This window comes from Lactuca saligna, chromosome 4 (genome assembly GCF_052625555.1).
Source record: "Lactuca saligna cultivar CGN05327 chromosome 4, ASM5262555v1, whole genome shotgun sequence".
NCBI lineage: Eukaryota > Viridiplantae > Streptophyta > Magnoliopsida > Asterales > Asteraceae > Lactuca > Lactuca saligna.
In genome coordinates, this window is record NC_136420.1 from 3,612,155 (window position 1) to 3,625,043 (window position 12,889).

The 12,889-nt window shown below is 35.1% G+C and overlaps 2 protein-coding genes across 2 annotated transcripts; both read left to right on the top strand.

The window, feature by feature from the left end:
- The first annotated feature begins 2,192 nt into the window (after nucleotides 1–2,192).
- LOC145041062 (RNA helicase family protein) lies at nucleotides 2,193–6,206 on the top strand. Its single transcript, XM_078988975.1, has 15 exons — nucleotides 2,193–2,497; nucleotides 2,691–2,783; nucleotides 2,865–2,969; nucleotides 3,038–3,255; nucleotides 3,334–3,386; nucleotides 3,482–3,598; nucleotides 3,676–3,767; nucleotides 3,858–3,944; nucleotides 4,031–4,338; nucleotides 4,422–4,545; nucleotides 4,629–4,776; nucleotides 4,862–4,931; nucleotides 5,046–5,206; nucleotides 5,338–5,513; nucleotides 5,906–6,206. The coding sequence occupies exons 1-15, from the start codon at nucleotides 2,298–2,300 to the stop codon at nucleotides 6,051–6,053; spliced, it is 2,100 nt and encodes a 699-aa protein (XP_078845101.1). The 5' UTR covers nucleotides 2,193–2,297; the 3' UTR covers nucleotides 6,054–6,206.
- Nucleotides 6,207–6,748: 542 nt separating this feature from the next.
- On the top strand, nucleotides 6,749–12,303 carry URE (urease). Its single transcript, XM_078988977.1, has 17 exons — nucleotides 6,749–6,883; nucleotides 7,120–7,248; nucleotides 7,906–7,979; nucleotides 8,169–8,214; nucleotides 8,299–8,404; nucleotides 8,479–8,621; nucleotides 8,698–8,808; nucleotides 8,887–9,050; nucleotides 9,128–9,755; nucleotides 9,834–9,971; nucleotides 10,050–10,141; nucleotides 10,201–10,330; nucleotides 10,443–10,601; nucleotides 10,681–10,848; nucleotides 10,939–11,073; nucleotides 11,656–11,727; nucleotides 11,891–12,303. The coding sequence occupies exons 2-17, from the start codon at nucleotides 7,123–7,125 to the stop codon at nucleotides 12,110–12,112; spliced, it is 2,514 nt and encodes an 837-aa protein (XP_078845103.1). The 5' UTR covers nucleotides 6,749–6,883; nucleotides 7,120–7,122; the 3' UTR covers nucleotides 12,113–12,303.
- The last annotated feature ends 586 nt before the right edge of the window (nucleotides 12,304–12,889 follow it).

Below are 12,889 nucleotides of genomic sequence, written 5' to 3' on the forward strand. Positions count from 1 at the left end.
CACTTGGAGGTATAAATTTCAAAACTTTCCTCTTCTTTTGATTGTTGTTGCATGTGCCATTTCTAGGGCTAAAACCCAAAGGTGGAGACTTTATGAGTTTAAAGTGCTCCATGGTCCGAGATCTGTCCCTTTTCAGTGGTATTAGTGATTTAGAACCATAAAGTTGCCATCTTGGATGTTAGTTTGAGATCATGCTTGTGTAATAAGCCTTCTAGAGTTAAAGGATGGAACATTGTGAGAGTTGGTGACTTATCCAGCCATGCAAAGGCATAAAGTCATCAACTTTATGGATTAAGAGGCTTAGATGTGGTCGGATCTAGAATTTGGACGTGAGTCTTAACTGTTTAAGCCCTAAAGAGTTAAAGGGTTGAAGTTGGGGAGTACGCCGGGCGTAATCCCAGTACGCGCCACATAATGGGTGGCATTCCCCGGTCCTGAGAGGCAGTCGGGTACGCCCAACGTACACATCTGGTACGCGCAGCGTAACCCGGAAAGTTGACTTTTGAGTTGAATTTTAGGGTATGGTCTATTGTGGGGCTTTTGGGTTGTGAGAGGGGTAAAATGGTCTTTTACCCTTCTAATAGTGTCATAAGAGGACATAGTCTAGCCTTTGAGAGTTATAATAATTAGAGTATTTATTTTATATGATTAGGCGGAGGTTAGACCAGCGTTACCGAGTCAGAAATTACCGAGATACCCGAGATGAGTCTTCTCACTATACTTTACCTAGTGTGGTAACAGAGTTATGAGATAGAGTATTTTAGAGTTATATGTCAGTGTAATTGCATATTAATTATGTGCTATGATTTATTGTGATATATGCTATGCATGATTCAGAGTTACAGAGTTAGGACCTTCGGGTCCACAGAGTTAGGGCCAGAGGGCCTATAGAGAGTTGGGGCTGGAGGGCCCCACTAAGACACATAGACCTGAGGGTCAACAGAGTTACAGCCTCGAGTGGCTATTATGTGTTAGAGTGGTATTTTGGGGAATTCACTAAGCATTTATGCTTACAGTGTTATGTGTTATGTGTTTCAGGTACCAGTGATGATCGCGGGAAGGCGCCAACATGATTTGTACACACACATGGGATTTTATTTATTTGATCTTGGGATATTTTTGTGAAACAAAAGACATGATACTATGGCATTTTATGAATGAATGAATTTGTGAAAATGTGTTTGAAAATGCGAAAAATTGTTTTAATTTTTACGGTGTTACACTTTATGAGATTCATTCTTGCTTTTCTTCAAAACATAACATACGAAAGAACATTATTCATACATGTACAACTTTGTAATGTACTTGAATATTTATTAGGGGAATCTTGACTAAGCAGGCGCATTTCATGACTACATTTACATTTCCAATCAAATGATTTATCGTATCATGGATTCTAGACAAGTCTACAAACGAGTGGAATCACAAGTACTGTGATTTTTGAGTTTACTTAGCTTTAAGATCGAATTCATAGGATAAGATACAATCTCAATATATACAATATCATGATGCTTTTGTAGACACATCACCAAAATATACCTTGAGGTCAACGTTTATGTTAATAAATATACATCTCATACACAGTCATATCCTTTTGCAGAGAGGTGTTGACAGCTAACCACAGTAAGCATAACATAGACCATGTTTTAACAAGGTTACCCCTTTGAAACGCTCTTCATATATGTTATAGCCAAAGATGGTTGCGGTCTTTGATAATTTTGCAACTTTCATTGCATTTAACTTTTCGGGGAAAATGTCTCAGGAGGGTAACCAACTATTGAGTTCGTTCTCATTTGGTCTTTTTTTTTTGTTTTTTTTTTGTACTCAATATACCATCGAACTTGTTGTTTGTGTTCACCATAACCCTTTGATCGGCCATCACAAGTCAAAAGCCGATCAAAAAAGTTATGGTGAACGCAAACAACAAGTTCGATGTTATTTGAATACAAAAAAAAGGAAAGAGACCAAATGAGTACAAACGCAAAAATTAATTACCCTCAAGAGTCGTTTTCCTTTTTTTTTAAACTTATTTAAAAAAAAATCATAAATCAATAAGAGTTATTTTTTATTTTTATTTTTTCCCTAAAAACACTTTTAGCAACCCAATCCACCCTAATTGAGCAACCCAAAAACCCTCTGACTAAAAAAAGTGGGTTTTAAACGAGACTGAGATAATAATAGTTGACCTAGTTTTTCAAAAATTCCCCAGGGAATCATATTGATATTGTAGTAAATCAAATCGACCCAAAATCCTCGTTCTTTTGTTCAAATTGAAGTCGGTTCTATAAAAGTTTCAAATGGCGAACCTCCCAATTCTACAATTTGAAGACAAGATATTAGAAACCGTGGATCACAATCCAGTAGTGGTGGTAATTGGTGAGACGGGTTCAGGGAAGAGCACACAACTCTCTCAGATTTTACACAGAAGCGGCTACACGAAGGCCGGAATCATCGCCGTCACCCAGCCACGCCGTGTCGCCGCCGTATCTGTTTCTAGGTAATCATATTCTCAGTGATCGAACATCAGCATGTGATTCATTATATAGACCTTATTTAACACCACTCATGGCTTTTTGAATTCCGTTTCAATGGTCACTCCCAACTTCTCCATTGAGGTAAACAATTCAGAAAATGCGGTTTTTGTTAAGAAAATAATATTGTTTTGCTTTTGTTTCTGACATGGACAACAGAAGGGTTGCACAGGAGCTTGGTGTCCGACTGGGTGATGAAGTTGGTTATGCCATAAGATTCGAGGACAGAACTTCAGAGAGAACTTGTATTAAGTAAACTAATGCCATTATCTACGTCTACCTCTGGCAAGTGATACTGATTTCTAATGATAAATTATACTCTGGTTTGACCAGGTATCTTACTGATGGAGTACTCCTCCGTGAAAGCCTTTCTGACCCTGAGCTCAAACAATATTCTGTTGTCATATTAGATGAGGCTCATGAAAGGAGTCTAAACACGTAAGACCTCATACTTTATCCCATAACTTAACCCTTAAATGTAAAGCTAACGAGCCATTTTCATATAGGGATATATTAATGGGGCTGATGAAAAGGTTGATTAGACTGCGTGCTTCCAATTTGAAAGTTTTGATCACTTCAGCTACTCTTGATGGTGAAAAGGTGTCAAGATTTTTCTCTGATTGCCCAGTCCTAAATGTTCCTGGGAAATTGTTTCCTGTAGAAATATTATATAGTGCAGAACAACCCAAAAGTTATATAGAATCATCTCTGAAAAAAGCTATTGGTAAGCACTGAATTTATTCTCCTTCATTGTTATTAAAACTTGTTGGACTCTTATAATGGTGAACCAATATTGTTGCAGACATACACGTTAATGAGCCAGAAGGGGACATTTTGATATTTATGACTGGGCAGGTAATTCAAATTTCATGTCTTAGCATATCTATATTTCTGTTGTAATAGTTGATGTTCTTCTATATTTTAATTAAAAAGTGATGGGGTTCTATTAGGATGACATAGAGAAATTGGTATCAAAACTGGAGGAAAGAATTCAAAGCCTTGAAGTAGGGTCCTGTATGGATGCCATAGTCCTGCCACTTCATGGTTCATTGCCACCTGAAATGCAGGCGAGTAGTGTTTATTTATCCATCCATCAAATAACTTTTTTTATAATAACTAATGGTGTGTGATTTATAAACTATAGGTACGAGTGTTTAATCCTCCACCTCCAAACTGTAGGCGTTTCATTGTTGCAACAAACATTGCTGAAACTTCCTTGACTGTTGATGGTGTTGTGTAAGAAAATCTATAAAACTTTCAAGAAACTTTGTTATCATGTCAAATTGTCAATATTTCTATTATTCTAATTAATCATCTCTAATTTAGGTATGTTATAGACTCTGGATATGTGAAGCAGCGACAGTATAATCCATCAAGTGGAATGTATTCTCTTGATGTTGTTCAGATTAGCAGGTAATAAATAATGTATATTATATATTCTTGAAGGTAGATTTAAAAAAAAAAAAAAAAAAAAAAAAAAAACTTTATTAAAAATGCAGGGTGCAGGCTAACCAACGGGCAGGTCGGGCAGGAAGAACACGACCCGGGAAGTGTTATCGGTTATACCCGTTGGCTGTTTACCAAGACAATTTATTGGAAGCCACTGTTCCTGAAATACAACGTTCTTCTTTAGCTGGAAGTGTTCTTTATTTAAAATCTTTGGATCTTCCAGATATTGATATTCTTAAATTTGACTTTCTTGATGCACCTTCGCATGAGTCTTTGCAAGATGCTCTTAAACAGTTGTTTCTGATTGATGCTTTAGATGAGAATGGGACTATTACGCCTATAGGAAAAACAATGTCAGGTATTTCATTTTCTTTTTTTAACTGGATCCATATGATGATTGCTGAATTGAAACAATATACTGAAATTTTGACTTTTTGATAGAGCTTCCTTTGGAACCTTCACTTGCAAGGACTTTAATTGAGGCAAATGAATATGGTTGTTTATCTCAAGCTTTGAGTGTAGCTGCTATGTTATCAGTGGAAGGTACATTGCTTCCTGGACGAAGGTAATACTTATTCAAACATGTTATTAAAAAAAAATCTTCACTATTTTGTAAATATTAAAAAAATTTCCTTTTCTTATTTGCAGCAAAAACACAGACAGGAAGAGAAAGCATCCTCCTTCAGATCTTCCTGATGGGTCTGGTCTGGGTGATCACATCCAGTTACTTCAGATCTATGAGCTTTGGGATGAAGTTGACTATAGTATTGACTGGTGTAAAGATAACAACCTACAGGTAGTAGTTGTTCTTTTATTTTTTTGTAAAATTGCATATAGCCATATAGACTAATGATTTGTTTTGTTGAAATTGTTATATTCAGGTACGTGGGATGCTATTTGCTAAAGATGTTCGGAAACAATTGTCGCAAATAATGCAGAAGGTTGCAAAAGGTTAGCAATAGAAACATATTTTCTCAAAATATATGCCTTAACTTTTCAGATTGTATGATGCCAAAATGGACGCATAGTATAATGGAAGTGTGTGTTTGATTATTACTGAAACAGGAGGCTTAGATATAAAAAGAAAGGAAAGAAGGAGAGATAGAGAAGAAAACTATAAGAATCTAAGAAAGGCTTTGTGTGTGGGGTATGCAAGCCAGCTGGCAGAGCGGATGATTCGTCATAACGGTTACCGGACTCTTGGCTTCAAGTCTCAACTTGTCCAGGTAACAACCGACAACAAGAGAGTCGGTAATGACTCATTCCATTCCAACATGATAACGGAGTGGTAATTACCGATTCCATTCCATCTATGATCTATCTGACTCTAACCAAACGGATTTTTGTGTGTTGGTAGGTGCATCCGTCTTCCGTGCTGCGAACAGATGAAGAAGGAATGCTTCCAAATTATGTTGTGTACCATGAACTTATTTCTACTACACGCCCATACATGCGCAATCTGTGTGAAGTAGAGATGCAATGGGTGACCCCAATATTGCAAAAGCTTGAGAAGCTAAATGTCAACAAACTAAGGTACATAAAAGCTTCCATGATGCAACTCAACTTGTTTAGAGCTACATTTATATTCTATACGCACATATATACATACTTGTCATGGCATTGCCTTAGCAACCCCTAACTAGTCTGGGCAGTCAAAAACAAAGGATAGCCCAATGTACTTTCACTATTTAATCTATTTAGCCACTTAACTATTTTGTGAAGTCATTAATCCATTATGCCTTTTTTGACCGTTTAAAAAATCATTTCTTCAGGTTACCAATGGTTTATTTATACAAAAAAATGTAGACTATGGTTAAGTAGCTAAATCGATAAAATGGTGAAAGTATAAGTGCATTTCTGTATTTTACCATACATATATAAATGTATTTGTATCTATATTATTGATATATAAATCTTTGGAGCAGTGGTGGATCGAACCAGTCTGAGGTGGCGAGCACAACCGATGATTTGGGGGGTCCCCAGAAAGAGAAAGAGGTGAAAAATGGTGATGACTCCAATGCTAGAATACAAGCAGCCCGGGACCGCTTTCTAGCCCGGAAAGGAAATAAATAGACAAAAGATTTGACCATCATGTAATAGAGAAAAAAGACAACTGTTAGACAAAATATACACAATCTATGGTTTTTACCCAATTGGTATCTAACTAACTCTTCCAGTATAGTGGTTGTAAGTTGAAAATTTAAATTTCATTTTTTTTTACCCTTATGTTTTGTATAATTGTTATCCCTGCCCTTATGGTTTGAAAGTTTTTTGGTTAATGCAACACATGAAATTAATTGACAACCCCCCCAATCTATCCACTTTGACCTTGTAACGTAGTAAAACCAAGTTTCAAACGTTATACACACAACCTTTTATGCAATAAACTTTGTTTTTTCAATATAACATAAAAAAGTTACTTACACCACTGATTTTATATTCATAAAAAAAACCTTGTTCTAAAAGTTTTCATCATTATTAAAATTATTTATATTGGAAAAAACCTTGTCGCTATAGCTTTAAGATGTTGGTTGAATTTTATATCAATATAATACGAATTTTATGAAGGAAATTGTTTTTGTATCTTAGAAGGACTTGATGGAAATTGGAAAAAGAGTATATGTCCCACTCAGTTTTGGTTTTGTTAGTAAAATCAACAAAATCACCACAAAAGTTGGTTAACGCATTGATGCAAAAGGGTTTCGGGTCAACTGTCAAGGGACTAAAACATAACAAAATAATGTGGAAGGAGCCAATCTAAAAATTTACAGTTCTCGTAATTCCACCCATGGAGATAGCAGAGCAGCAATATGATTTTAGATTCATAACAGAGGGTCAACACAGCCTTCGCTCTCACTCCCTAAACCTCACTACTCTACTACAACGCTCAGTTTCAATCATCGGTGAGACTTCGGATCCTATTTTCAATAAACAGAATCATATAATCACAAATTTTAAACAAATGTAGAATCGCTGGTTGTTTGTTTCAGCTATTGGATTTGTATCTTCGAAATATCTTACAATTCATCATCATCGTAATCTAGGAGTTTCATCCAATTGTTTGATCGATTTTATTGTTTGGGTTTATGCTGACGATTAGTTTTATTTATTTTTTTAATTTTATTTTATGAAATGGAAGACGATGAGGTTGGCGCCGAGGGAGGTGGAGAAATTGATGTTACACAATGCTGGATTTTTAGCGCAGAAGCGTCTTGCTCGTGGATTAAGGCTTAATTACACCGAAGCTGTTGCACTTATTGCCACTCAGGTAGTTGATTTCATTAATTCACTTCGATATTATGTGGCAGTGGATTTGTATCTCTAAGACACCGATGCTATTTTAGAATGAATGTTGGGGAATCATATTGAACAGAGAACAGGGTATTGATAATCAATACCTTGGATATTGAAATTGGATCATGTGAGACACTTCTAATAAATAATATTTCGACCCTCTAATGGTATCACGAAATTTACTCTTAATAATCAGATTCAAGGCAACTTAAAGTTTTGACAAAAACACGACCTCCAATAGCTAAATTCGTGTTGGGCTTGTTAATGCAAATGAATAAACATCAAGAATGACAATTATCCACAGTTGAAAGCAGTTTTCTATACAGGAAAAGAGGCAGAGTTTGACTCATTAGTTGAAGTTAATGGTGGTCCATATCTCCATAAATACCAACATTCTCCTGTTAGTAATAGCAAAATTCTTCTATTTGTAAAGTTAAACACAGTTATGATCCATTTTCAATAAATAAGAAACATCAAAATCTACTTGAAATTTAGACTTAGATCTTTTTCCGAAATGGGAAATGCTGGTTTTTTAGGTCAAAAAGACTAATATTAACTTTGTAATTGCATGATTTGTTTTGATTTTCTTGAAAATAGTTTGATAACAAAGCTAAACCATCCCTATTGTTAGATTTTGGAGTTTGTACATGATGGTGACAAAAGTGTGGCAGAATTGATGGATGTTGGGAGACAGCTTTTAGGAAGGTACATTGTAATATATATATATATATATATATATATATATATATATATATATATATATATATATATATATATATATATTTGAAAGAGTACATTGTAATATATTTCTCAACAAATAACTTGCTTCTTTTAACACTCAATCTGATATTTGGACACAATTAACAAATCTTACATATATATTTTTGTCATCAGGAGACAAGTTCTTCCAACAGTTCCTCACCTTTTGGATTCTGTCCAGGTCAATAATTCTCATTTGATCTCAAAGCTTCCTCTTGATCAATTTGCATCAACTCTTTTTCATTGATGCTTAAATTATGTTCAGGTAGAGGGAACCTTTCCTGATGGAACAAAGTTAATTACTGTACATGATCCAGTATCTTGTGAAAATGGAAATCTTGAAATGGCTTTACATGGATCTTTTCTTCCAGGTCAGCACTCTGTACTTTCATCTTTTCAGATCCATTTTACTTATCTTGGGTGCCAAATTTGATGATATTTGCAGTTCCTTCACTTGAAAAGTTTCCAAATATAGAAAGTTGTAAGATTCCTGGAGAACTAATCTTCAGACATGGATATATAATGCTTAATTCTGGAAGGGAAGCAGTAGTCCTTAAAGTAACTAACAATGGAGATAGACCAATACAGGTGGCTTCCTACTTTCCTTTTCACATTTCAATATTTTTTCTTACATAGTTACTTAAATAAATACTATTTTTTACAGGTTGGAAGCCATTACCATTTTATCGAGGTCAATCCAAGTTTAATTTTTGATCGAAGAAAAGCATATGGCATGAGACTAAATATACCTGCAGGAACAGCTACCAGATTTGAGGTCAGATACTTAACCTTAAGGCTCTACATTTTATTTAAATTAAAAAAAATATATATGCACTTAAGTTTATTTTTCCAGCCAGGGGATGCAAAATCTGTCACTCTTGTAAAAATTGGTGGCATGCAAGTAATTAGAGGAGGGAATGCAATCGCAGACAGCCCTGTCACTGATTCCAATGTCAATACAGTAATGGAATCAGTACTTGCAAGAGGATTCGGCAATTCTGAAGATACCAATACCAAGTTAAGAAGATATCAAAAGCTGTTTCTTTTGGTATTTCTGTATAAAACTATAAATTGTGTGCTTATTTAATTTGCAGTAATGGTATCATTATAGAAGGATCTCCACTAGCTTACAAAATGGCACGTGAGGCATATGCTAATATGTATGGCCCTACAGTTGGAGACAAAATTCGTCTTGGTGACACCGATTTATTTGCTGAAGTTGAAAAAGATTTTGCAATTTATGGTGATGAGTGTGTGTTTGGTGGTGGAAAGGTGATACGAGATGGAATGGGACAAGCTTCAGGGTATTCCCCATCTGATTGTCTGGACACTGTCATCACAAATGCATTGATAATCGATTACACAGGAATTTACAAAGCAGATATAGGCATTAAAGCCGGTTTGATTTCTTCAATTGGGAAAGCAGGAAATCCGGATTCCATGAATGGTGTCTCTGATAACATGATCATTGGAGTCAGCACAGAAGTGATTGCTGGTGAAGGCAAGATAGTGACAGCTGGCGCCATTGATTGTCATGTGCATTTTATCTGCCCTCAATTGGCATATGAAGCAATATCTAGTGGGATTACAACAATGGTAGGAGGTGGGACGGGGCCCGCTGAAGGGACACGTGCAACCACTTGTACCCCTGGAGCTGTTCACATGAAAACTATGCTGCAAGCCACTGATGACTTACCAATTAACTTTGGATTTACTGGGAAAGTAAGGTTTTTTTAATTTTTATTTCATAGCATATCAGTTTTTATGATGTTACTTAAAAACTTTTTTTTTTTTTTTCAGGGTAATAGTTCTAAACCGGAAGGGCTGCATGAAATAATAAAGGCTGGTGCAATGGGACTGAAGCTTCATGAGGATTGGGGGACTACTCCTGCTGCTATAGATAACTGTTTGTCAGTTGCAGACCAATATGACATCCAGGTTTGTTGTTTACTTCTAACAACTTTTTTAAGTTTCAAAATTTGGTTTTCTTCAGTAAATTAATTTGAATTTTGTTAGGTTAATATCCACACCGACACCTTGAATGAATCTGGATTCGTTGAACACACAATTGCTGCGTTTAAAGATAGAACAATTCACACATACCACAGGTAAGACAGACCTTGTTCCATTCTACTGAAAATTTCCATAAATGCCCTTTTGGTTTCAGTGAAGGTGCAGGTGGTGGTCATGCTCCAGATATTATCAAAGTGTGTGGTGTTAAAAATGTTCTGCCCTCATCAACAAATCCAACACGTCCTTACACTAAGAACACAATAGACGAGCATCTCGATATGCTGGTATATAGGTTCATCATTTTCAAAAAAAAATCATAATAATAAAAGATTATTCATGTATATATATATATTTTTTGTTATATTGTGTGTTCTGAAATTAGTTGGAATGGCACAGATGGTGTGTCATCACCTTGATAAGGACATACCCGAGGATGTAGCTTTTGCTGAGTCACGTATTCGAGCTGAAACAATTGCTGCTGAAGATATTTTGCATGATATGGGAGCAATAAGCATTATATCATCTGATTCACAGGCTATGGGTCGTATTGGGGAGGTAAAGTCATTACTCATTATCATATTTGTTGTTTTATCATTAGTATGTAGATTAACAAGTTGAGCTGTTATTGTACTAGGTAATAAGCAGAACATGGCAAACAGCTCACAAAATGAAGTTACAAAGAGGCGCGATTGAGGGTAACATACAAGAAAATGACAATCTTCGCATTAAAAGGTTTATTGCAAAGTACACGATAAATCCAGCAATCGCTAACGGGTTTTCCGACCATGTTGGGTCGGTTGAGGTGTGTGTAAATCGCAATTAAATGTTTATTTTTCATTCGAGAAATTAAAACATGCATTGTGATGTGAATGAAATTGGTGTTAATTTGTAGGTAGGGAAGTTGGCTGATCTTGTGATTTGGAAGGCATCGTTCTTTGGGGCAAAACCGGAAATGGTGATTAAAGGAGGTGATATTGCTTGGGCTAACATGGGGGATCCAAATGCAAGCATCCCTACTCCTCAACCGGTAAACATATATATATATATATATATATATATATATATATATATATATATATTATATAATATACTAACCTTTTGATTTGATTCATCGTCAGCTGTGTCTAAAAAATAAAAATCCACTTTATAGGATTTGCCACTGCTTCAGTTGAGTCAAAACTCAGAAAATGTAAACTCATTATTTATGAAAAGGGTCATCCAGTTATTAACTCTATCCACATTAATTTGATCATTCTGGATTTCTTTTGTAAATACAGTGTCACTAATGTTTTTATATTTGATGCTCATAATGGTATAATAATTTAATCAATACAATTGAAAAGTAAAAACGTTTAGGGAGTTTTGATGGACAAAAAGCTGTAGGTGGATGAAATTGGATGTTATAGTAAACAAATAAATCAAAGTATAGTACTGATTCATGCATTTAACCTTAAATTGATAGATAAAAAATAATATACAAGTATATAAATATGTATCAATAATAAAATTATCCATTACTAATTAACCAACTTTTTGGTGTCCACATATAACTTTTTTGTTATACCCGATGATACCATTATTGTATTGAATTGAATTGGGCCTGTTACAGGTTATAATGAGGCCCATGTTTGGAGCATTCGGCAAGGCTGGAAGCTCCAACTCCATAGCTTTTGTCAGCCAGGCATGGACATCTCTCTCTCTCTCTCTCTCTCTCACACACACAAATATTTGTATGTGTATATATATATATATATATATATATATATATATATATATATATATATATATATATATATATATATATATATGTTAGGAAGAGAAGATGATGTTGGCAGTAATTACAGGCTGCTATGGAGCGAAATATAAAGACTCTTTATCAACTGAATAAGAAGGTGAAAAGCGTGAGTAATGTAAGGAGACTGACAAAGCTGGACATGAAACTCAACGATGCCCTTCCCAACATCCAGGTTGATCCCGAGACATACGCGGTCACTGCTGACGGCGTGCATCTAACATGCACCGCAGCTACATCTGTCCCCCTATCTCGGAATTACTTCCTATTTTAATTTTAATTACCCCTCTTTGTTTTTTTAATAACATATCTTGTTCCTAGTAGCAAATTTAGGTTTTCTAGACCTATTTTCAATGATAAGGTTCAGGAGGGCATTTACGTTTGGAAACCAAAACCACACGAATGAATTGGATTTTGATTTGATGAAAAACATATACTATGTGGCATTCTCATTTGAGTTACCAATATTGCTTTGCAACATTTTGCAGCCATACCAAATTTGTTGGTTCAACATTTGGGTAGTTAGACTCACTTGTTAAAATTATTTATATGCAAGTCATGGACTCAAATCTTCATTCTCAATACGTCGTTATTTATATATATATTCTTATGGAAAAACACTTGTAAGTACTGTCTGTAACGTTCCATGCCCCTTCATCCAATGAAAGGTCACATAAGCATTTATTCACCGACAAATCTACTTTGGATTGTGATATGTTTGTCTTGATAATTTCTCAACATGATTTACAAAAACATATATCATATTTCTGGAAACCTTTGTAATGTTTTACAAAGTTAAAAATATCACAATAATAATATATAATTGTAGCTCGTCCTCACAATGAGAGTCTAGTGGTTGAGGAACGAAATTTCATACAGGAGGTCCATGATTTAAACTTTGGCACACCCAAAATACTACTAGTGCGTCGCGATTGACATCTCACATGATTGAGGATACATCCGATTGTGATCGAGAATCATCTCAATCTATTTGGAACTCAGCATATGTGTAACGGTTTACATATAGCTTTCTTTTTAATACTCCGTAAAT

What these genes read in the sequence shown, in the direction of transcription:
- URE (XM_078988977.1), top strand. Translation starts at nt 7,123, where the DNA reads ATGAGGTTGGCGCCGAGGGAGGTGGAGAAATTGATGTTACACAATGCT. An exon ending in TTGCACTTATTGCCACTCAG is followed by an intron (nt 7,249 to 7,905) that starts GTAGTTGATTTC and finishes CCCTATTGTTAG; the next exon opens with ATTTTGGAGTTTGTACATGA. An exon ending in CTATGGGTCGTATTGGGGAG is followed by an intron (nt 10,602 to 10,680) that starts GTAAAGTCATTA and finishes TTATTGTACTAG; the next exon opens with GTAATAAGCAGAACATGGCA.
- LOC145041062 (XM_078988975.1), top strand. Translation starts at nt 2,298, where the DNA reads ATGGCGAACCTCCCAATTCTACAATTTGAAGACAAGATATTAGAAACC. An exon ending in TGATATTTATGACTGGGCAG is followed by an intron (nt 3,387 to 3,481) that starts GTAATTCAAATT and finishes GGGTTCTATTAG; the next exon opens with GATGACATAGAGAAATTGGT. An exon ending in TCAAGTCTCAACTTGTCCAG is followed by an intron (nt 5,207 to 5,337) that starts GTAACAACCGAC and finishes GTGTGTTGGTAG; the next exon opens with GTGCATCCGTCTTCCGTGCT.